Below are 23,057 nucleotides of genomic sequence, written 5' to 3'. Positions count from 1 at the left end.
CTAAGATGAGAAATTTAAAATAAATTGATTGATTATATTATTGAATATTGAAAGAAACGAAAAAGTTGAATAGTGGATTGAAATTGAGATTGAAAATGAAAGGCATGAACTTAATGTTCATGCAGTGATTGAAATTGTTACATGTAATATGTGATGGAAACTGAAGAATAGATAAAAAAAATTGTATCGTTATTATTAATTAATGAAAGTTTAAGAATGAATTGATATTTGTGAAATTAGATAGTTACATGTTTGATAATTAAAATTCTTTATTGCTATTATAATTTGAATTATGGTAATACCACTGAGTACGGAATACTCAACGTGCGGTTGTTTCCGTGCGCAGGTTAATAGAGTCGATACCGGTCCAAAGATCTGAACGATCCCGACTCCAGCAAATTTTGGGTGATGTTTTCTTTCTTAGTTGAAAGTGGCATGTACTAGGTGTTGTATAAGTTATATAGATGTACTTGTAAAGTTAGTTATAAGAATGGTATACCATATTTTGTTATTAGTTTGATAAAATGGTAAATATTATATTATATAATTTAGTATAAGTTGGAATGAAAAAAAATGAATGAAGTTATTAGTTAATTTGGATTAATATTATGAATGTTTAGTTATTAAATGACTATGTTAATGAATTGGTTATGATTTAGATATATTTAGGTTTAAATTGTTTTTGATTGTGCCATTGGTTTTGGATTAGGTGGTTTTTGGTTTGAATTTGCAGGGGGTTTTATGTAAAAATTAAGAAGAAATGCTGTCGAAATTTTTGTAAAAAAAAATATATATATATATTTCCCTGAATACTCGAACAAGTCCCGTTTCATTCCACTTTAATACTTGTGTTGGGCTTCGAAAGTCCATTATAGGGACATAATTCTTCAATTATACTATGAATGTTATAATAATTGTAAAATATCCATAAGTTGTTTGATATATTTGGTAATGCCTCGTAGCCCTGTTCCGGCGACGGTTTGGGGTTAGGGGGTGTTACAAAAGAGGGATCGTATTCTAAACTCTTCTAGAGTTTTTTAAATTTCGACATTAAGACATTAATTAATTAATTAGGTACCAATTTTGGGCGTTACGAGGGTGCTAATCCTTCCTCGTACGTAATCGACTCCCGAACCTGTTTTCTCAAATTTCGTAGACTAAAATCGTTGTTTTGGTAAATCGAAATGTTTTATTAAAATGACCAAATTTCTAGGTGATCCGATCACACTTAAACAAAAAAGATTGGTGGCGACTCCACACTTTGTTTTAAAAGTTGATCCCCGTCATTTTTTAAATCCAAAAATAAAAATGGGTTCGACAGGTTGGCGATTCCACACTTTGTTTTAAAATTCGATCCCCTTCGTTTTTTAAATCCAAAAATAAAAATGGTTTCGACAAGCTCCATATCTGATTCACCAAGTCAAACTCTCCCAAATATCGTAACAGTGAAGATAACTCAAGAACCCTACTATATTTCGAGATTACTTCTGTACAAGCCCAATTTGCGGGCCCAAATTAAACCAAAAAATAAAACTACCCAAACCTAAGCCCAAACCCTAGCCCAATACCTAAAACAAAAACAAAAAACCCTAGTCTAACCTCCCATGCCAAGGTCTTCTGACTCCATGCCTGTCATGTCCACCGTCAGCCACCATACCTCCACTCCATCGCCAACCACTCTGCAAAATAAAGCAGACACGCAAACAGTAAAAACGGATTAAAAAAAGGGGCAATGGAAACAACTATAAGAACAGAACAAAACGTTGTAAACAAGGGCCTTTATTTTCTTTTCCCTTTTTCTTCTTTTAATTGTTATACTATTTTTAAGAGAAAAGAATATTGTTAAACTTGAATATTGAAAATCAAAAAGCAAAACAATAGAAGATAAAAAGGTTGTTTTTAATCTCCTTTCTCTCTTTCATTTAGTTCTTTTTTTTTGATTCATCTCATTGTTTTCATTATAAACCGTTTTTAAATAAAAACATAAAAGAAAGAAACTCACCTGGATCCTTGTGGTCTCGGCCCCTGTCTACGGTGGAGGCTCCGGTGGTTTCAAGGAACAACGATGTCGGCAACAAGGGTGGTTTTGAAACCCTAACCGAAAAAGAAAAAAGGTGGGGGGGAGAGTCCTCTGTTTTTTTAAAAACAAGAATGAAGCAAATAATAATAAAAAAATAAAAAATGACTTAAATACTATGGGTCAAACGGTGCCGTTTTGCACCTGGGCATCTATCGCCGAAACGGCGTCATTTGGATGGAACCCGTGCGCGACCCGACCCAGATCAAGGGGGATCCGCGTGTTTGGCATCAGATGGGATATTTATTACCGCGGTCCCTCCGCTTTTATTTACTCTTTTATTTTGATCCTTTTTATCTTCCTTTCTTTTTAATTCGACCAAGTAATTTTACCTCTGTTGCAACTTAGTCCTCGGACCATTTGAAGGGGTATACCGATGAAACGCAGCGTATAAGGCCTGGGAATATTTTCCCAATTGGTCCCTTAATTCTCAAGCATGTTTCAAATCCATCCTCTGCCCCTGTTTTTTATTCGAACTTTCCCCTTCAAATTTTATTGAAATTTTGATTTTTTGTTCCTACTTTTGCAATTTTAATTTAAAGATAGTTAATTTAACATATTATTAGTATCGTTGTTTTACTTGCTTTCATATTCATCTTATTTTTCTAATACTATTATCATTATATTACTACTATTATTGTTTCCATATTTTTGTATTTTTCTATTATGTATAACTCATATATTATTATTGTTATTATTATTATTATTATTATTATCACCACTATTGTTCATATTATTACTATTATTTCTATTATATTCTTTATTCCTCTATTATGTATTACCAATATATTATTACTACCATTGTCATTATTTTACTATTGTATTTTAATGTATTATTAATATTGTTATTATTATTATTATTACTATTATTATTGCTATTATTCTTTATTGTCATGGTTAATATTTTTAGCCATTATTTTTATTACTAATATCACTATTGTTATGTTTAGTATCATTTTACTTTCATTATAACTACTACTATTATTATTACGGTTTCTCTTTTATACATTTGTGTTTTTTATATAATACATTGATTTTATTATTTATTTGTTTATACTTTTATGTAATTTCAAACTTTAATTTTTATTTTTATTTTTATATCATTATTTTGTTTCATATGATACTTATTTACATTTGTACCATTATTATTTTATCATTTTTATTATAAGTTTGTTTACTTATTCATATGTTTATTCCCTTACCCCCGATTTAAAATTAATACGTCATAATTTGCTTTGTTATTTCCTTTATCGTTGTATTTATTTCATTTTTATTTCGTTTTGTTCTCATTATCATTATTTCATTATGTTTATTCGTTTATTCATACATGTCTCAATATATCTGCAAATTCATATTATTCGTCATTACTATTGTTGTTTATATCCTCACCTTTGTTATTATTATGCATGTTAATGCTGCGACTTGTTTTCTCATTCCACCATGCGATTATAATTACATTAGTCTTTTACTCGACACATACAATCGTGTTTTCTAAAATAAAACAAGCTTCGTATTTAGAAAATTCGAGAAAATTGTGCCCTAACTTACTGGGTCTCGATTTTTTCTCGTTTAACCTAAATAACGGAATACTCTTTTAAATCGTAATACGAGTTTTAAAAAATGCTTATTCTCGGAGATACGAGGTGTTGTGCCCTAACTCACCGGGTATGACATTTTGTTACCTTGAAATAAGATTTTTTGCAAGTAAAGGCAATATTCGATGTTTGGAAATTCGAGGCGACGTGCCCTAACTTACTGGGTTTCGATTTTCCTCGTTCACCCTAACTAACCGAATATCCTTCCGAAATACACTAATTTTTAGGTAAAAGACAAGCTCATTCTCAAAAGTTCGAGATGTTGTGTCCTAACTCACTGGATATGACATTTTGTTGCTTCGAGACGAGAAGGTCTTTAATGTTCGAATGCCTTTTACAAAAAGAAGGATTGTATTTCAAAGTCTTTCAAGTTTTTTTATTTTCGACACTAAAACACTAATTAATCAACTAGGTACCAATTTTTGGGCGTATCGAGGGTGTTAATCCTTCCTCGTGCGTAACCGACTCCTGGACTCATTTTCTGATTTTCGTAGACCAAAAATTAACGTTTTAGTAAATCTTAACTTTTATTAAAATGATTAATTTGAGGTGACTCGATCACACTTTAACAAAAAGGATTGGTGGCGACTGCTCTATTCATTTTCAAAATTCAAGTCGATTTCGTTTTTCAAAAAAAAGGTTACGACAGCTTGGCGACTCCACTGGGGAATACGAATAAGAGACTGGGGAATACGAATAAGAGAGTTAAGCCACAAGTTGCTTAAATTTTGTCTTTTTATCGAAAATTGAAAATTTGGTTTTGAAATAAGATCATTTCATTGCATTTCATCAGCTATTTTTGTGGTTTATGATATAATATCTGTTGCGTTGGTTTGAGTCTTTAAATAAGTTTTGCATATTGCATTACATGACCGCTGTGGTCACACCCTTTTAAGTGGGAGTGAGAAACTACTCCTTCGTGAGGTTTTCACCTCCGTGCAGGATAGTGGATCACTTCCGGGATACATCCGTACCTATGTCTTCGTGAGATTTTCATCTCCGTGCAGCCATAGGGAAATGTATTCCCCTGAACTAAACTCGGTCTGTATGAGCCTATAATGAGTAAAGATCGAGGAATCTGCTGGTTCAAGTACCTTTACTCTAGAACCGAACCCCATGTAGCGAGCCTTAAGAGCCCACCCTAGGTAGAGCCACTCTGAAACCCTAGTGGTTACCTGAGCAGGTGCTAAATTTATTATTCTTTGTTTGCTTTAAACTGCGTATGAAATACTGACTTGCTTTGTTTTACTTTGATTATATTTGCATGGCATTTTTATCACAAAAGGTGTTGATTAAAAGGGGTTTTTTGATAAAGTAGAGGATAATGCGGCTGTTCGGATATGGGCTGAGACAACACAACAAGAGAAAGGTGACAGTCTTACCAAGGGGTACGTGTCAGAGTTGTGGGATTTTACTCGGATCAGCGTGACTCAGAATAATCTCCAAGAGATGAAAGAAATTTGGGGTCAGTGGGATGATGAGATCAAACAACTATTTTATTGTCATTATGGCGATTTGCCTTATCTGCTCGATGTCAAGGTAGACGAACACCTATTTCGATCCCTCACCCAATATTGGAATTCTACTTACAGTTGTTTCACTTTCGGGAAGGTAGATTTGGTACCTACTATAGAAGAGTATATGGTCTTGCTCCATTGCCCGAAGATTCAGGTTGACAGAATTTATTCCAGACCTGTCAGTGTCCTAGCATTTTCAAAAAAGCTGATGAACATCACAGGGATGAGCGAACAGTGGGTTACAACCCGGATCAAGCAAAAAGGAGATTGTAAATGCATTCCTTGGAAGAACCTTAGAGATCTAATCTTAGCGTACCCCAATGTGAAGAAAAATGTAGATGTCTTCGCCCTGAGCATTTATGCACTGGTTATCTTCCCCAAAGCTTTGGGGCATGTAGACAAGGCGGTTTCCGATCTTTTTGACAGACTTGGTAAAGGGACCACACCTGTACCCACAATCTTGGCTGAAACTTTCAGATCATTGAATGCTTGTCGAAGAGCAGGTGAAGGGAGATTTATTGGATGTGCACAGCTCTTGCTATCTTGGTTTCACAACCACTTTTTGAAAGTGAAAAATGTCTCGTATCGTATCTTCTCTGAAAATTACACTCCATTGAAAGAGTTAGCAGCTACACTGAGGAGAGATGATATTACAGAAGAAAATTAGATGACGGTTCTCTAAAATTTGCAAGAGGAAGACGTTGAATGGAGAGCCCCGTGGATGGTTCCTGATGAAATATTATACCGATGCAGAGATTTCGATTGGGTTCCATTGTTAGGAGTATGGGGAGCCGTCGGGTATGCACCTCTGTTTGCATTAAGACAGTACAGATCCAGACATTTTACACCACCAACATACGGGTTAGCTCAGTGCGAGTTCGTATTCACGGGGAATAATTATAAAAAGAAAGTTCGCGAGATATCAAATGCCTAGAACCAGACTCGTAGAATGAAAAAGTTTACTGCCAATCCTATAACTACCCCTGAGTATGACCGATAGTGGAATAAGAGGATTAACGACAATATCCCCACGTCAGATCAAGGGAATCCTCGGTCGGTAAAAGAACACTTGAAAGTAATCCCATCTGAGCTAGAAATCATCAGCCAAGATTTCGAGAGAAAGAGTCTGGAGTTAGAGAAAAGGATCGAGCAATTGAAGAAAGAAAAAATACAGCTGGGGTTAGATGTCGATGTCCAGAAACTAGAAGCTGAAAGACTCAGAAAAGGAGAAAACAAGGCTGAAGAGGACTTGGACAGTTTGAAAACGGACTATAAGAAGCTGCGTAGGTCAATGAGAACTGCTGGGTTAGGAAAAACATCTGAACAGTGGCGACAGGAAGTTAAAGAAGGGAAAAGCAAAGCCAACCAATGGGAAGAAAAATTTTGCGATGCTCAAGCTCGAGAAGGTGCTCTGAAAAGAAGTTTGGTAGAAAGCCAGAATGAGAAGAAGGGGTTAAAGATTCGGGTATCAGAGTTAGAAAGGTCCTTGTATCAGTATCGTTCGCGTAACTCTGTAGTCGAGTTGAAAGCTAGTCAGAGTAGAATCAAAGAATTAAAAGAGAATATAGAAGAACATAAGACGGTGCTGTAAAATCGCGAACTTCAGATTGAACTTTTCAAGGTAAACAACGAGCGATGGAAGGAGCAACTTCATCAATCTCAAGATCAAGTCCGAGTAGCTGATCACTTGCAAACATTAGCAGTACAGGCCGATGCGCTGAGTTTAAAATACGAGTCAGAATCGGACCGAGGCCGAGAGCTAGCTTGGCTTCTTAGGTAGGTCAAGGCCTTAAGTATCAGGACCAAGCCTTATATGTAATCTATTTTATGTAAAGAAACTTGTTTTCTAGAAAAGTTACTCTAATGAAATCGAATTGGAATCAACTTTTTTTGTTGCATTCATTGCATCCATTGCATTCATACATCAGCATTGCATCATACGCACTAAAACTCACAAGAAACCCTAAAAATCATGGCTGTTACCCTGGAACATCATTACGGTACAAGAGGAAAAACAAGAGCAATGGACCAAAGGTTGGAAAGATTAGAACAAATGCAAAAAAAGATACAGGATCAATTACAAACACGTATGCAAGAACAGCTTGCCAAAATCCAGCAAGATATAAGAGACTAGATGCTGGAGTCCTAGAAAAGCATGATGGACCAATTAACTCGTCTATTGGCTGGCGGATTAGAAAAAAGGAAAAGCCCTTTGATCAATGCGGGAGATGATAATGAAGATCCTACCTACCCTCCGGGTTTTACCCCAGCAGACGTTCAGACACAACCTGATATGTACCTAAGAAGGCCATCGGTCACTATTAGGCCCCAACCATTTCAGGCCGGTGTTTTGGCACTGATGAATTATCATGCTGGCTCGGGCTCCAATCTGGGGGATAACTCGACTAACCCTGTGGTCATCAATCTCGATGAAGTAACAGAAATAGAAAAGGCAAGGGCAGAACTCCCGAGAGAGCTTGAAGAAAGGTGTAGATGGTTAGAAGAAAAATTTAAAGAAATGGAAAGCACTGACTATCGTGGTGGAATTGATGCTAAGGAATTAAGTTTGGTTCCGAACCTGGTATTCCCTCCCAAGTTCAAAACTCCGGAATTTGAGAAGTACAATAGGACTAGCTGTCCCGAAGCTCACATCACTATGTTCTGCAAACGAATGGTAGGCCATGTTAATAATGACCAACTGTTAATTCACTGCTTCCAAGAAAGTCTGGTTGGGGCCGCTTCTAGATGGTACAACCAACTGAGTCGCACCCAGATCAGTTCATGGAAAGATCTAGCACAAGCTTTCATGAAGCAGTACGGTCATGTGGCAGACATGGCCCCTGATAGAATCACTTTATAGAATATGGAGAAAAAGCATAATGAAAGCTTTAGGCAGTATGCCCAACGATGGAGAGAGGTGGCAACACAAGTCCAAATCTTTATATATATATATTTTTACCATTGGACTTTATAAGGCCAAATCTTTGTTAATTACATATTAATTCTGATATAAATTGGGTTATGGATCAACAATTAAGTCACCCATTTTTCTTAATGTCTTAAATCCCCACACACATACCATGAATCTTGGACACAGCCAAAAAGTCACCATAGTGCACATATTTTTCAACAATGTGTAACATCCCATAATTTCAATGAGTGTGATAACATGTACTAAAGGAAAGAGAAAAAAATTACAGTTAGAGCTAAATTTTCGTAAAACAAATCACTCTAGTATAACATGCCAATTTTATCTGGTTTAGAGATAAACAAACAAAATAGATAAATTGAAAGAAATAAACAAGTTCATATATAAGCCTAAACCAAGCCCAAAATATATCACTTAACTAAAACTTTAAAAGCCCAATACTGCATCAACCCAAGCCCAAAACCTTAAAAACTGACAGAAACTGTAGTGTCACCCTAAAGCCATCTGCACCACAGCTTCCGCCTCATCAACAAGCTCGTCGCCCAACGTCTGACGCCTCATTTGCCTCTTTCATCGATATGGCAAGGCGCAGCTCCCCAACGCCGTTGACCTTGCCATGGACACCTGCAAAAAAGAAAAAACAAAATGACAGAAGCGCAGCACGCAAAGAACAACAGCAAAGAAAAAATGAAAAATAATAGTATAATATAACACATTCAACTATAAAAGCCACAACAACCATGTAACATTTTTGGATACGGAGAAAATCGAATACAAAGAACAAAAACATTAAAAGAAAAAATGAAGGTGATTCTTTTTTATTTTATTTTATTTTTTATTTCAAACAGTATTCGAAAAGTATAATAAATAAAAAAATAAAGTTTATTTTTTACCTATGTCGCTTCGTTAATAAATAAAATAAAGTTTGTTTTTTACCTATGTCGCTTCGTTTCCCTCCGTCATCGGAGGTCTTCTCTGACATCGAAAACCCCAGAACCCATTAGGCTTTGGCCTGGGCTGCGACGTAACAAGACGTGAAAGGTGTGCATTCAAAAAAGAGAAGGGTCGAAAGTTTTTTTTAGTTTTTTTTAAGAAGGCATCGCCTTCAAATTTGGGTCAAGAGGGCTAAAAAGGGCATTTTTTTTGCAACTCCGACCACTGGAGGCAGCAGCTACCGACGCTGATGACCGATGGCCATGGCGGAGCACCGAAGGCCCTATGGCTAGACAGGGAAATACCCTCAAAAAAAGAAAAGAGAGAAAGTCTAATTTTTTTAAAAAAAAAAACTGAATAGAAATGAATTATTTAAATTATTTTTGACATTAATAGGCATCACCAAACGGCATCGTTTTGGTCAAGTTTCAGGAGTTCCAATATGGCGCCGTTTCAAAGCTTGACCCATCGACCCGACCTGGATCCGCTAGGATCCACGTGTTTTCTTGGGAAGGGTCTAATTGCTACCCTAGTCCTTCCGCCTTTTAAGTGCTTTTCAATATAGTCCTACTTTCGGTCTTTTTCCTTTTTAAAAATTATACCACTTAATTTTTGATTTTTTTTTTATTTTGGTCCTTTGGCCATTGGTCACTCCTAGAAATGACGCGTATACTGTGGTTGGGAATAATTTTCCATTTGGTCCCTGTTCCTTTTCGCGTGTTCTTATTTAGTCCTTTATTTTGCCTTATTTATTTTTTTATTTTATATAATCTATACTTTAAATTTCATCTAAATTTCAATTTAATCATTCCTTTATTTAATTTCATTACTGTTTTTTATTTTATTTTTAGCAATTACAATTTATGCGGTTTATATTCTTTTTTATTTCTTTTTATTTTATGCATTTTTAGGTGGTTATTACATATTTTATTTTTATTTATTTTGGTATTATGATAATAATATGATTTTTATTAGTATTATGAATTAATATTTTCTTTATTATTATGGTTGCATTATTATTGTTATTATGGTATTTATGCATTTATTTATTATTTATCATTTTAATATAGATATTTTACCCACATGACTATTTTATGTTATTTTGTTATCACTATATCATGTATCAAGTTTAAATATATTTGTCCATTTTCATACTATGCCCAAATAACTTAAATACACACCACTTTAAATGTTACATTCATTTTTACTCGATGCATAAAAAAGGAATTTTTTTAAAACCGATGCAATGTTCTTTATTTAGAGATTCGAGAAGTTATGCCCTAACTTACGGGGTTCGACTTTCTCTTTGAACCTAAATAGCTGTAAAAACACATGAGATTTAAATAATAATAAATAATAAGCAATCTTATTTTCGAGGATTCGAGATGTCATTCCCTAACTTACAGGACATGACATTTAAATTTTGGTTACCTTGAGATAAGAAGGTTGTCGTAACCATTTTTTGAAAAACTGGAATCGACTTAAATTTTGAAAATTAAAATGAATAGAGTAGTCGCCACCAATCTTTTTTGATGAGGTGTGATCGGGTCACCTCGTAAAAGTGGTTGTTTTTAATAAATGGTTTGATTTATTTAAACAACGATTTTGGTCCACGCAAATCAAGAAAACAGGTTCGGGAGTCGGTTACGCACGAGGAAGGATTAGCACCCTCGATACGCCCAAAATTGGTACCTAGTTAATTAATTAGTGTCTCAGTGTCGAAGATTTGAAAACTTGAAAGAATTTGAAATACGGCCCCTCTTTAAAAAACATTCGAATGCTAAAGACCTTCTCGCCTCGAAGTAACAAAATATCATATCCAGTGAGTTAGGACACGACATCTCGAACTTTTGAGAATGAGCTTGCCTTTTACTTAAAAATCTGTGTATTTTAACTTCTTTTAAAAGGATATTCGGTTAGTTAGAGTGAATGAGGAAAATCAAAACCCAGTAAGTTAGGGCACACTTCCTCGAATTTCCGAACACCGAATATTGCCTTTATTCGCGAAAAATCTTATTTCGAGGTAGCAAAATGTCATGCCCGGTAAGTTAGGGCACCACACCTCGAATTTCCGAAAATAAGCATTTTTTAAAACTCGTATTATGATTTAAAAGAATATTCTATTATTTTGGTAAAATGAGAAGAATCGAAACCCAGTAAGTTAGGGCACGATTTTCTCAAAATTCCAAACACGGAGTATCGCTTTTTATGAAAAAAAATTGTTTTCTTCAGGGCAAGGTTAATAACATAAAACAAATGCATAAGGGAAATGAAATAAACTAATACATAAGTAAATAAAAAAATATAAAACATGACAACACAAAATTAACAATAATGATGAAAACGATGATAATAATAATGTTGATAATAATAGTGGTGGTAAAACAATAATATTAATAATAATAATAAAAGTAGTAATAAGAATATCAATATTTATATTAATAATAATAATAGTAATAGAAAATAATAAAGAAATGATAATAGTAATAGTAATAAAAGTGAAAATAATAGTAATAATAATGGTAAATACAAATATAATAACAATAATACAAATAATAAGTAAATTAAAATTTAAAATTATTTAAAAGGATATAAATAAAATAAATAATGAAATATTAATAATAAGGGTAATGACATATAAATAAAATAAGTGTGCTAAAATATATGTATTAAATTAGTTAATATAAAAAATAACAAAAAAAGGAAATATAATAACAATAATAGTAAGAATACAATAATAATAATAGTAAAAGATATAATAACATAATAATATGATAGTAATAGTAACAATATAACAATAATAGTAACGATAGTAATAAAAATAATATATTAAATAATAGTAATAAAAATAGTTCTAATAGTAATAATAGTGATAATAATAATAATAATAAGAATAATAATAACAAAAAAACAATACTAATCTATTAAGTTACAATGAAAATAATGATAATGATGATATATTTAATAATACTAAAATAATAAGTAACAATAATAAAGTACAATAATAGTGATGAGTATAATAACAAGTGATAATAATAATAACAGTAACAATGGTAGTAATAATATATTGGTAATACATAATAGAGGAGTAAAAAATATAGTAGTTATAGTAGTAATAATATAAACAGAGCGTATTAGACGTATGAAAAATAATGGTAGTAAAATATAATAATAGTAATAACAATAGAAGTGGTAATAAATAAAAAATACAATAGTAATAATATATTAAACAACAAATAATAATAATAATAATTAAAAAATGATGATAGTAAAAAATAAAAATAAAAATAATAGTAATGATAATACATTAAGAATAATAATATGTTAATAACAAGAAAATATTAATGAACTAATAACCAAACAGTAAGTAAATAAACACCAAAAGTAAAATATAATAATAATAATATTAACAAAACAATGATAATAATAATAAGAGATAACGATAATATATTACCTTAGTTAATTTAATTACAATATTGAAAATAACACAAAAAGGCTAAATTGAAATTAGAGTAAAAGTTAGGGGACCAATTTGAAAATAAACAAAGAAGAAAGGGACCGATTTAAAATCTCAGAAAAACATGGAGGGCCTAAAACGGGAAATAACCCCACCCTCTAAAGCGCGCGTCTAAAAGGAGGATTAAATTGAAATTCGAAGTAAGTTTCTGGGTCAAAATTAGGAATTAAAAGGGATTTGATTGCGAATTGATAAAAAAACGGAAGGACCGCGCGCATAAATATCCCAGAAACCCAAAAACACGTGGATCCTTGAAGCGGGTCGGGTCAAGGCGCGGGTCCTGTGCTTGAAACGACGTCGTTTTGGCATTAAGAAGGCCGGCCAAAACGACGTCGTTTTGACCTGTTATTTAAGGCAGATTTTTTTTAAAAAAAATTCACTTTTCATTTTATTCTTCAAAAAATTCTCTTTCTTCTCCTATTTCTCTCTGCAGGTACCTTCTCCGGTGAGGAGCTCGGCCAATCGCCACCGTGGTCCGCCGCCGGCCACCGCGTTTCGAGAAAGGTGTATTTTTTATATTTTTTCTTTATTTTAATAGCATATATGCATGTCCATGTAGACAGGAAAAGAAAAGTAAAAAAAGAAAGAAACGGATTCGAAAATTTAAAACACCTCTTGATTTCTGATTTTTGATTTCTTCTTTGGGCTTCTTTTTTTGCTTCTTGCGATTTGTTGATATTTTTAGTCTCTGTTCTTGATGTTGAATCTGCTTTTTAATATTGTGGTTGAAATCTAGTATATTTTTTGTCGTAAAAATTGTCAATCCCGTTTACAAAGTCTTAAATCAGCTTTTATAGCCATTGTACAAGCTTTTCTCCCATTTGTTGTCTTTTCTCCTTTTTTTTCCTTGCAGGAGGTTGAGCGGTGCTGACACGGGCGGTGGAGTAGGTGGTGGCAGAGGGCAGTTGGCCCTAGGGGCGGCGGCTAGGTTTTTTTTTAGGTTTCTTTTTCTGGTTTTTTTTTTAGAATTTTGGGCTCATTAGGTTTGGGCTAGGGTTTTTTTTTTAATTTTGGGTTTAGGTAGTTTTAATTTGGACCAGGCAATTTTGGGCCTTCTACAAAGGCCTTTTACCTACGTTTTAATTTAGTTAAGTGATATTAAAAGAACATCATGGAAAGAGGGATCGTATTTTAATTCGAATTTTTAACTTTCAACACTAAGACATCAAGTAATCAATTAGGAAATAATTTTTGGAGTTATGAGGGTGCTAATCGTTCCTCATACGTAACTGATTTCCGAACCCATTTCCTGAATTTTTGTAGACCAAAAATAATTTTAATCAATCTAATATTTTATTAAAATGAAAAAATCTTTAGGGTGGTCTGATCACACCTAATTAAAAAAGATTGGTGGCGACTCCATTTTTGTTTTTTAAAATAAAAGTTGATTTAAAAAAAAAGTTTATACAGCTTGGCGACTCCACTGGGGATCGAACCTAGAATCACAATTAGACCCCTTCCCACGAAAACACGAGGATCCTAGATTGTAACACACCTAACCCGTATTCGTCGCTGAAACAGGGTTACGGAGCATTACCGAAATTTACTGAACAAATAGACAGAAATTTCATTTCATATAGTATTCATATCAAAAGCCAATCAAAATCATACATATTGTCTCTTATATGAGCCCTTGAGGCCCAAAATATACTTTAGAAACAAGTCGAGACTAAGATGAGTATTAAACTCAAGTGTGACATGTTGAGAAAATAAGTATATATCAATGTTGAATTTATATGAAATATGTGCAAGTACACTAACAAGTGTTGTTGTTTGATGCTTAGACAAGTGCCAAGCTACTGGTTAAATGGTAATATGTTTATTTATATGTGGCGTTGAAAGGGTAAGTGCTCAAATGAAAATATACTTGTGCTCATGAAAGAGTGGTAAGATTTAAATTGTGCAACTTCTTAGGAAATGACTTATCATGTGATCAGTTCGAAAAAGGCTTTGTGTGTTTATGACTTGTGACTATGGTTGAATGGTTGAATGGCATGTTTATGACTCAAAATTTCCCTTTTTTTCATTTTATTTCCTTATGTTACTACGTCAAGGATAATATCTTACTTTCTTACTGTAGAAATTTTCGGGGTATTACATAGGGGATCCGGGTCAGGTCGACAGGTCAAGCTTTGAAACGGCGCCGTTTTGGGACTCCTGAAACTTGGCCAAAATGACGCTGTTAATTTGTTGATGCCTATCAATGTCAAAATTTTTTTAAAAAATTCTTTTCTATTCAGTTTTTTTTTTTTAACTTAGACTTTCTCTCTTTTTTTTAGGGCATCTCCCTGTTTGACCATAGGGCCGTCAATGCTCCGCCATGGGCACCAGTCATCAATGACGACAGTCGTCGCCTCCGATGGCCGGAGTTGTAAAAAGAAAAATCCTTTTTAGCCCTCTTGACCCCGATTTGAAGGCGATGCCTTCTAAAAAAACTAAAAAAACTTTTGGCCCTTCTCTTTTTTGATTAATTTAGTGCACAGCACTAATTATTCTTGATCGAGTTTAGAACTTTTTCATTGAGTGTGGATTGACATGTAAAGCCATGCAAGTTCTAAGTAATATTAGTATACTCATTGCTCTTTATAATATATTTATTTGTCTATTAAGAGTGGAGGATAGGCAATCAAAATTAAGGGTGGAATTTGTGCCTAAGGTCATGCAAGTAAAAATTTAACATTATTTTTTTTTTGTCTATTGATAAATGTCATATAATTAGATTAATCTAGTGCACACTAATTGTCATTGATTGGGTTATGCAAGCAAAAATATTTATTTAATTCGATTTTCACCAACCATTAATAATATTATCGAAGAAACACTATTTTACGTTTATATATTGCATACTCAAACAATTATATTAATCTAATATGAAAATAAATATATGCTTTCATTTTTCTAATTGTATACAATTGAATCAAAATTAAAATTTTATGGATATATATAAACTACAATTCAAGATTCATGTGTTTGATTACACTAAATCAACATTTATTTATTAAATTACATATTAAAACAAAATTATATAAATATTTTTTAGTAGTTATTGTTATTTCTTTTCTTGCACGTTGTTATATTCATTGAAATAAACTATTTTTTTACATAAAATTAAATCTTTTAAAATATCATTGTTGAAATCAGTAAATTTGAATTGGTCATGATTTCTTTTTTCAACATTCTGCAGCTTTTGAGGAAAACCAAAGCTTTAGGGATAAACCGACGAAGTAAGAAGTTTCTTCTCCTAAATACTTTTCCGTTTTGAGTGGCCAATTGTTCCAATCTATCCCCAACTTGCACTGCCTCTCTTTGTCCCTATCGTAAAAACTAAATCCTTTGACCAGTGCAGTGCACCTCTCAATACGTAATCTTCACGCAGAAACAAAAATTTGAATATTCAACCACTTCTAAGTGTTTATATAAACTTAAGTACCGTAATCTACATCATATAATTGTGTATGATGTATTTTGAACATGAGTACTTAAGACTTTCGGTTTTTACCTTTGTTAATTGAGCCGAAACATTGTTAATCAGTTCAAATTCGATTTTGAATATTCAACATCTGCTAGGATAGTCAAATTAAAGATTTTGGGAATGAAGTTGATAGAGATGTTAATTTACAAGCTATAAATAGACCTAAATCCCTATGCAAAGAGAACCAAGTTCATTTATAGAATAATTTAGTTCAAAGAAACATTTCCTTAAAGAGTATTAAAAAAAAAAGGCTACCAACATGACTGTTGATGCCAAGATTGAGTTGCCGGTCATTGAGTTCCGTTCATCGGATTTGGAGCGAGGAACCAATGGGTGGCACCAATTGTGCAAGAAAGTTCGAGAGGCTTGTGAGACTTTCGGTTGTTTTGAGGTGGTGTATGACACGATATCGACGGAAGTTCGAGAGGAGATGTTTAGGTTGATGAAAGAACTGGTTGAGGTCCCAGTGGAGAGAAAACAAAAGAACATTCTTCCCCCGCCTAGCCCAGGCTGGGTTGGACCAGGCAGTCACGTTTCTCCGTTGTATGAAGGCTTTGGACTTGGAGATGTCTCCAATTATGATTCTGTTAAAAACTTTGCTGAACTTATGTGGCCTGAAGGTCACCCACGCTTTTGGTAATAACAATTCTTTGACTTTTCTAATTTCACAGGCTGTATTGGTTTCGATAATTTTTAGTTTGAGTTAAGTGAATTTGAGTTTTTGACTTTTTATAGTCAAATTGAGTCGAGTTTAAATTTGAGTTAATTAATTAATTTGTTTATATTTAGAATTGACAAATTTATTTTAATGTATTAAATAGATGTACAAGATACGTTAAGGGGTTATAAGTATTGATATTATATGAATAATTAGGTTAAATTTTGAGTCGTCGGCTAAATCACACTGGATTAACTAAAGACTTGTGATTAAGTTTGAATTTGAGTTTGATTTTGACTCTGACTCTGATTTTGACTTTAATCTCATATTCAGTATTTGAATAACCCTTACCACCTACAACTTAAAAAGAAATTTCATGGGTTTGTTTCCTTTCCTTTCATTAATTTGTTAGACACTTTTTTAGCAAATGGTTTTTTTAGTGAAAGAAATTGTAGTAAGAAAATAGGAGAGAGGATTCTAATTTTTATATACGTTACCTCTTAAGAGTGGTCACGTGTATTAGCTCTAGAGTCAAGTTTTTATCTTTTTCACATAACAAATTTGGATTTGAACTCATAACTCGGTGTGAAGCTAGAACATTCTTTTAGGGCTTGAATGAAATTTTAATTTTTTATAGTATATATATTTATAATTTTTAAAAGATTAAATTGAATTTTTATAATTTTGGGGGCCAAAGTATAATTTTACCTTTACCAATTTAAAATTTAAAATTTTTTAAAAGGCTTAAATAATAATTTTCCATTTTAGGGGGTTGTGCCCCCAGCCAGCCCCCTAGATTCGGCTCAACTCATAATATACTTAGAATCATGGATTTGGAATCTTACAAAATTTAGAATCTAACAAATCATTTCCGTTGTTTGATCTTTTGTCCCAGTGACACTGCACATACCATGGGAACACAATTGGAGGTGCTAAACAAGTTAATCTGGTTAATGCTAATTGATAGTTATGGATTAGGAGATGATTCACTGAAGATGAACTACACAACGTTTATGCGGATGATGAAATACATGCCCCCTCCACCAGGGGAGAATGAGATAGGATTCTTTGCTCATACTGATAAACTTGTGAGCACATTAATTTGTGAGAATCAAATTCCAGGGTTGGAAATTGAGGTCAACGATGGCCAATGGATCAGGATGACTAATTTATCTCCTTCTTCTTTTGTCTTCGTGGTTGGAGATGCTCTCATGGTATGTTTATATTGTTTATATTCAATTTTTAATTTACTAAAAACTTAATTTATATGATTCATATGAATAAAATTTGAAATACAACTACTAATTTATTAAAATATCAATTATATAAAATTCATCAAACTTATCTAGTTTTTAGTTTTTTTTTTGTGTTGTTTCAAATTTTGAGAAAGAAAACTGAATATAGATTCTTTTAATAACCTGACCCTTGGTATGGATACCTTGGGTCAATTTTGCTCAAAAACATTTGAAAATTTTGTTAAAAACCCTATAAGGAATTTGAATAATTTCAACATTTAAAATCAATTCAATTCAATTCAAAACATTCCAATTTTCACCACAATTACCACAAAATCATATCACAAATACATGGATTTTTAAACTCATAATAATAAACTCAATTCAATAGTATTAAAGTGTTTCACTTGTGCACCAAACTAACTCAACTTCTCAAAGTCTGCATATTAGTCACTTAAGCAAAAACTTATACCAAGTACCTGTTTGCATGCCATTCTAACTCCAAAATTGATATATACCCTCTTGTCACTTGGGGGTGGTATTGAGATGGGATGCCCTCGACCTTGATAATAGCCTAATAGGATCAACTGTACCTCCTCGTTGGAAAACTAACGCGTTAAATCTGTAAATACTTAGTAAATACATCGATATATATATATGTGAAAATCTACAACCAATAAAAATAAATAATATTTATTATATAAATACATACTTCATATGAATTTAATCCCTAATATTCAATACATTTACCAAGTTGTACTTATCGTTACTTACTGTAGTCCTTTATTGGTTTTAAGCAAATTTATGATATTACAGCCCAATGTAGACTAGCTGAACACTTAGGATATACAGAAGGGATAAATTAATGCATTTTTATGCATTTCATGTAACAATAAGCACATAGTGCAATTTTATATATAATGATAAGAATCGAAGGACAAATTAATACGATAAGCGCACTAGATTTCCTTTATGGCATGCCATCTATATCCTAATAATTCGGGACTCATCTACATGGGATTTATTTATCATCAGACCATTACATTTATTCATTTAATAGAAACTGTTACAACTTTATTCTTTTCACAATTTAGTCCTTATTGCAAGAATTATAACTTATAAATCTTATTCACACTTATCACACACAACACCACAACTTTCACATTCTTTAATCTAAAACTATTTTTTCTTCTAGAAATATCATATCATATTTTAATTTCATTAGAAATTAGTCATTTTTCCATTTTAACCACAACTACCAAAATTGCACAACATATATTAAGATTATAATATTTACATTACTTTCCTCTAATAATTAATTCACATAACATTATGATTTTAGTAATTAAACCACTTAATTTACATAACTTCCTAATTAACATAGCTTAAACAAGGTTAAATACTTGAAGTACATACAACCAAAAATTTGGATGATAGATTCTTCTTCCTTCTTACTCTTTAGCCAACTCTTTCCCCTTCAATTTGATCTTCAATCTTCTTCTCTTCCTTTAAAGTTTTGATGGAGAGGAATTTGGGGTGACGGTTTGCTTGTGGAGAAAGATGATAATTTTTTCATTTTTCTCTTCCTTTCTACACAATTCTACTAAAAAATCTAATGACTTTTATTTAAAAATGGTCAAATTACTATCTAGTCCCCTAGCTATTCATCTTTACACTAAGACTCCTAATCATAATGCCTATAAATATCTACTTGACCAATTACCATTTTACCCTCAATCATATTTACAATTCCATGTACGAGTCATATTTTTACTTGGTAAGATTTCCTATTAGTCTTTCCTTGTTTTTCCACCTTTTCCTTATATTCTCATAACTTTCTAATTTCATGCTTTCACCACAACAATTTTTTTACTCTTTCAATTTAGTCAATGCTTTTATTTAAAGTTTTCCTATTTAAGGAGTATTTTCTAATTTCCTATCGGGTCTACAAACTTTCTAATTTCATACTCAAAGTGCCTATTTGTTCTATTTAAAAAATTCTCCACTAATTCCAAACCCGATCCATCACTGTACCTAGTTTCGAGTCAAAACATGGTCGTTACAAAAATAATGTAAATGAATATTATTCGATAAACTTATGACTCCAAAAAGATGCAACAAACTCAAACACCAAAACAAGGGGAACAAACTCCAAAAAAGAAAACTCAGGCAGTCAATGCTAGACCCCAAGTCCCCATCAAACAAAAACACACCCCATTGATCTGACAGCTTCATGAAGAACTCATCTCCATCTTAGCTTCATGAAGCAACTCATCTCCAATTCACGAAACAAGCCTTTAAAACCAAACTCCAACATAAGCCCGCATAAATCCATAAACATTTGCCCACCAATCCATAAAAGAACAACCCAAGCAAGAAATCATAAGTAGTGTGATGTCAACAATTACCATGCTCATAATATAATTAGACTATTGACATTGAATGTGAATGCTTATCAATATTGATTTTGGAAATTGAAGGCATGGAGTAATGGGAGATTGAAAGCAGCGAAGCATAGAGTACTGATTAAAGGAGACAAAGATCGTTTTTCTATGGCAGCTTTTATCTTACCAAATAAGGGTACCATAATCAAGATACCCAAGGAGCTAATAGATGAGCAACATCCTCGGATTTTCAAGGACTTAGATTTCATGGAATTCTACTCTCTTGCTTTTTCCGACCCAACAAAGAGCAGAGATAGTGGCCAGCTGCTCCATAAATTTGCTGCTCTCTCACCACCAGTTTCCAATTAAAATCTTGCCCATTTCGACAAGTACAATCCCAGTTACAAATAATAAATTGAGTCCTATATTCAAGATCTGCATTCTCGTGTTGTATTATTATGTTGTGGTTAGTTATAATTGTGTGATTGTATGGTGCTAAGGTCCCTAAATCTATCGTGTAATTTAGTTCACTTATGTGTTCTTTTATCTTTTAAATAAATAAATAATAAATAAAGTGTCCAAAAAACTGTTCCATTTACTATTGTATGAAAATCTTCTAGCTGACTTTCTTTATATTATTTTTTGTTTCCATTTACAACAAATGAATTCATCATTTATTTTTCATACTGAGGAAACGAGAAAAATTAAGATGCGAAAAATAAATCAAATCATAGATACCGTCGGAGAATGAATAAGCTGTTTGGTTTGATACATAATAGAAAATAGATTTTTAATTTTTTTCCAATTTTTTAATTGACGAAACTTTAATATTCAACCTCTTAATTTTATATTAAGTACCGTCTATATATATATATATATATATTTTGTTTAACCAAGTGCACCATCCTTGTTTTGCTTGGTTAATTATATATTTATCTGCATGTGGAAGACGATTGAAGGTAGCCATGCATCCAAGTAATAGGACAATGTCTTGGAATTATAAAGAGTTGTTTTGATGGAGAGAGGAAGCGTTATAAGTAAGTGAATGATGTGTACTGGAAGAAGGCAAATAAGAAGATCGGAGCAAATGTGGTTGTAAGTACCCAAATTTACCCGGGCCCATTAATACCCAACTTACCCTAGCCCAAACCATCAGCAGAAAAAAACAAGCAGCAAACCCTAGGTGCCTCCACTTGCACCGCCTCTCCTCCACCTGCTCCCATCACCTCCTTGAAGACCTGCAAACATGACGGAAGCAGCAACAGAAGCAGAAACGCAGCAAACAGTAACAAAACAACAATAGGACTTTGCATAATCGGCTATAAAGAGCCATTCATTTTCAATGTAAAAAGGGGGGAGAACGATTTGTATTTTGAAAGGGGGATTTTGGAAATAAAAAAACCATTGTATAAAACACAAAAAAGAGCAATCGAAAAGGGGGACATCAAGGTGTTCCTTCATTCTGTTTTTTTGTTATTTCCTTTGCAAGTTCATTTCTGAATATAGTGCATACATATAGATATTAAAAGAAAACAAACACAAAAAAAAGAAGAGAAAGGTTACCTTTTTGAGGTCGGGGAAGGGAACCTACCCGCGGTTTCGACCATCGGAGACCCTTTCAACGGCATGGATTTGGACCAAGGGATGCCTCTCGTCTCCTTTGTTCCTGAGCCATGAGCCACGATAGGTGGAGGCGCATGGGACGCCGATGAAACCCATGATCGGCCAAGGAGAGAAGCAAAAGGGACGATTGAATGATGAGCCCTTTTTTTTGGTTCAGCCGAATGAGAAGGGAAGGAAGTTTTGTTTTGTTTTGTTTTGATTTTTTTTTAAGTGATTGAGTGTTTAGTTTAGGGTTTCTTAATTTTGTTTTTGTAGAGAACATGAAATGGTGCCGCATAGGCCAAGACCAGTGTGTTTCGCCATAATGGGTTATTTTCAGATCTAGTCCCTCCGATATTTCGCCTTCCTTTAATTCAATCCTATTCATTTCTTTTATTTTTCTTGATTTTGCCCCCATGTATTTTGCCCTTGACTCATCTGGATCTGCATCAAAGTGTCGCGTTTTGAGGGCTTGGGTTTATTTCCCAATCAGTCCCCTTCTTTTGCGTGTGCATTCAATTGGGATCCTTATGCGGTTTTAACATTTAGATTTTATACCTTTAATTCTGTTTTGATTTCAACTTAGTCCTTTCCTTGTTATTCTCTTTATTTATTTATTAAATGAATTAACTTGATATTATTATCACTATTTTTCTGTTATTTTTCGCATTTAACTAATTGCTTTATTATCATGCTATTAAATCAATCGTTATTGCGATATATTGCTATTATTTTATATATAGATACATATTTATCTAATATATATGTATTTTCGTTTATCATTTATCTATATCTCTAGATACAATTTCAAAACTATTTTATTTTTAAGTTCAACCCTCTTTACTTTATTCTATTTTCATATTTATTGATTTTAGATTTTTTATCAAATCTTTTTAGTTTTCACTTCAATTTCTTATTTTTCAATATTGTTTCTTATTATGCGTTTGCTTTTATTTTACTTTACAATATATTTGTTTACTTATTTATTTATTTATTTATTATTTTTCGACCCTTCTTTAATAATTTAAGTTCCTTTGTTTACATTATTTTATATATTTCTATATTTTACTTCTATTATGATTATTATTATTTATTCACGTGGTTGATTTTAAATTTCATCCATGATTTCGTTTCTATT

At 32.8% G+C, this 23,057-nt stretch overlaps 1 protein-coding gene and 1 long non-coding RNA gene across 2 annotated transcripts; one reads left to right on the top strand and one right to left on the bottom strand.

Annotated features, from left to right (window-relative positions):
* Positions 1-16,193: 16,193 nt before the first annotated feature.
* LOC108478332 (probable 2-oxoglutarate-dependent dioxygenase AOP1) lies at positions 16,194-20,903 on the top strand. The gene is made up of 3 exons (XM_017780783.2): positions 16,194-16,676; positions 17,594-17,912; positions 20,414-20,903. Exons 1-3 carry the CDS (start codon positions 16,300-16,302, stop codon positions 20,684-20,686), a joined length of 969 nt encoding a protein of 322 aa, XP_017636272.1. The 5' UTR covers positions 16,194-16,299; the 3' UTR covers positions 20,687-20,903.
* Positions 20,904-21,308: 405 nt separating this feature from the next.
* Positions 21,309-22,189, bottom strand: LOC128286390 (uncharacterized). Its single transcript, XR_008276931.1, has 2 exons — positions 21,881-22,189; positions 21,309-21,555 (listed from the first exon to the last, which is right to left on the bottom strand). It is a non-coding gene; the product is annotated as an uncharacterized LOC128286390 (long non-coding RNA).
* Positions 22,190-23,057: the final 868 nt, after the last annotated feature.

This window comes from Gossypium arboreum, chromosome 13 (assembly GCF_025698485.1).
Source record: "Gossypium arboreum isolate Shixiya-1 chromosome 13, ASM2569848v2, whole genome shotgun sequence".
NCBI classification, from domain to species: Eukaryota; Viridiplantae; Streptophyta; class Magnoliopsida; order Malvales; family Malvaceae; genus Gossypium; species Gossypium arboreum.
This window is presented reverse-complemented; position numbering and strand designations above follow the sequence as displayed.

Bases quoted from the DNA above. Each gene is read 5' to 3' on its own strand.
- LOC108478332 (XM_017780783.2), top strand. From the start codon at position 16,300: ATGACTGTTGATGCCAAGATTGAGTTGCCGGTCATTGAGTTCCGTTCA. The intron at 16,677-17,593 runs GTAATAACAATT...CTTTTGTCCCAG, and splicing joins GAAGGTCACCCACGCTTTTG to TGACACTGCACATACCATGG. The intron at 17,913-20,413 runs GTATGTTTATAT...TGGAAATTGAAG, and splicing joins TGGTTGGAGATGCTCTCATG to GCATGGAGTAATGGGAGATT.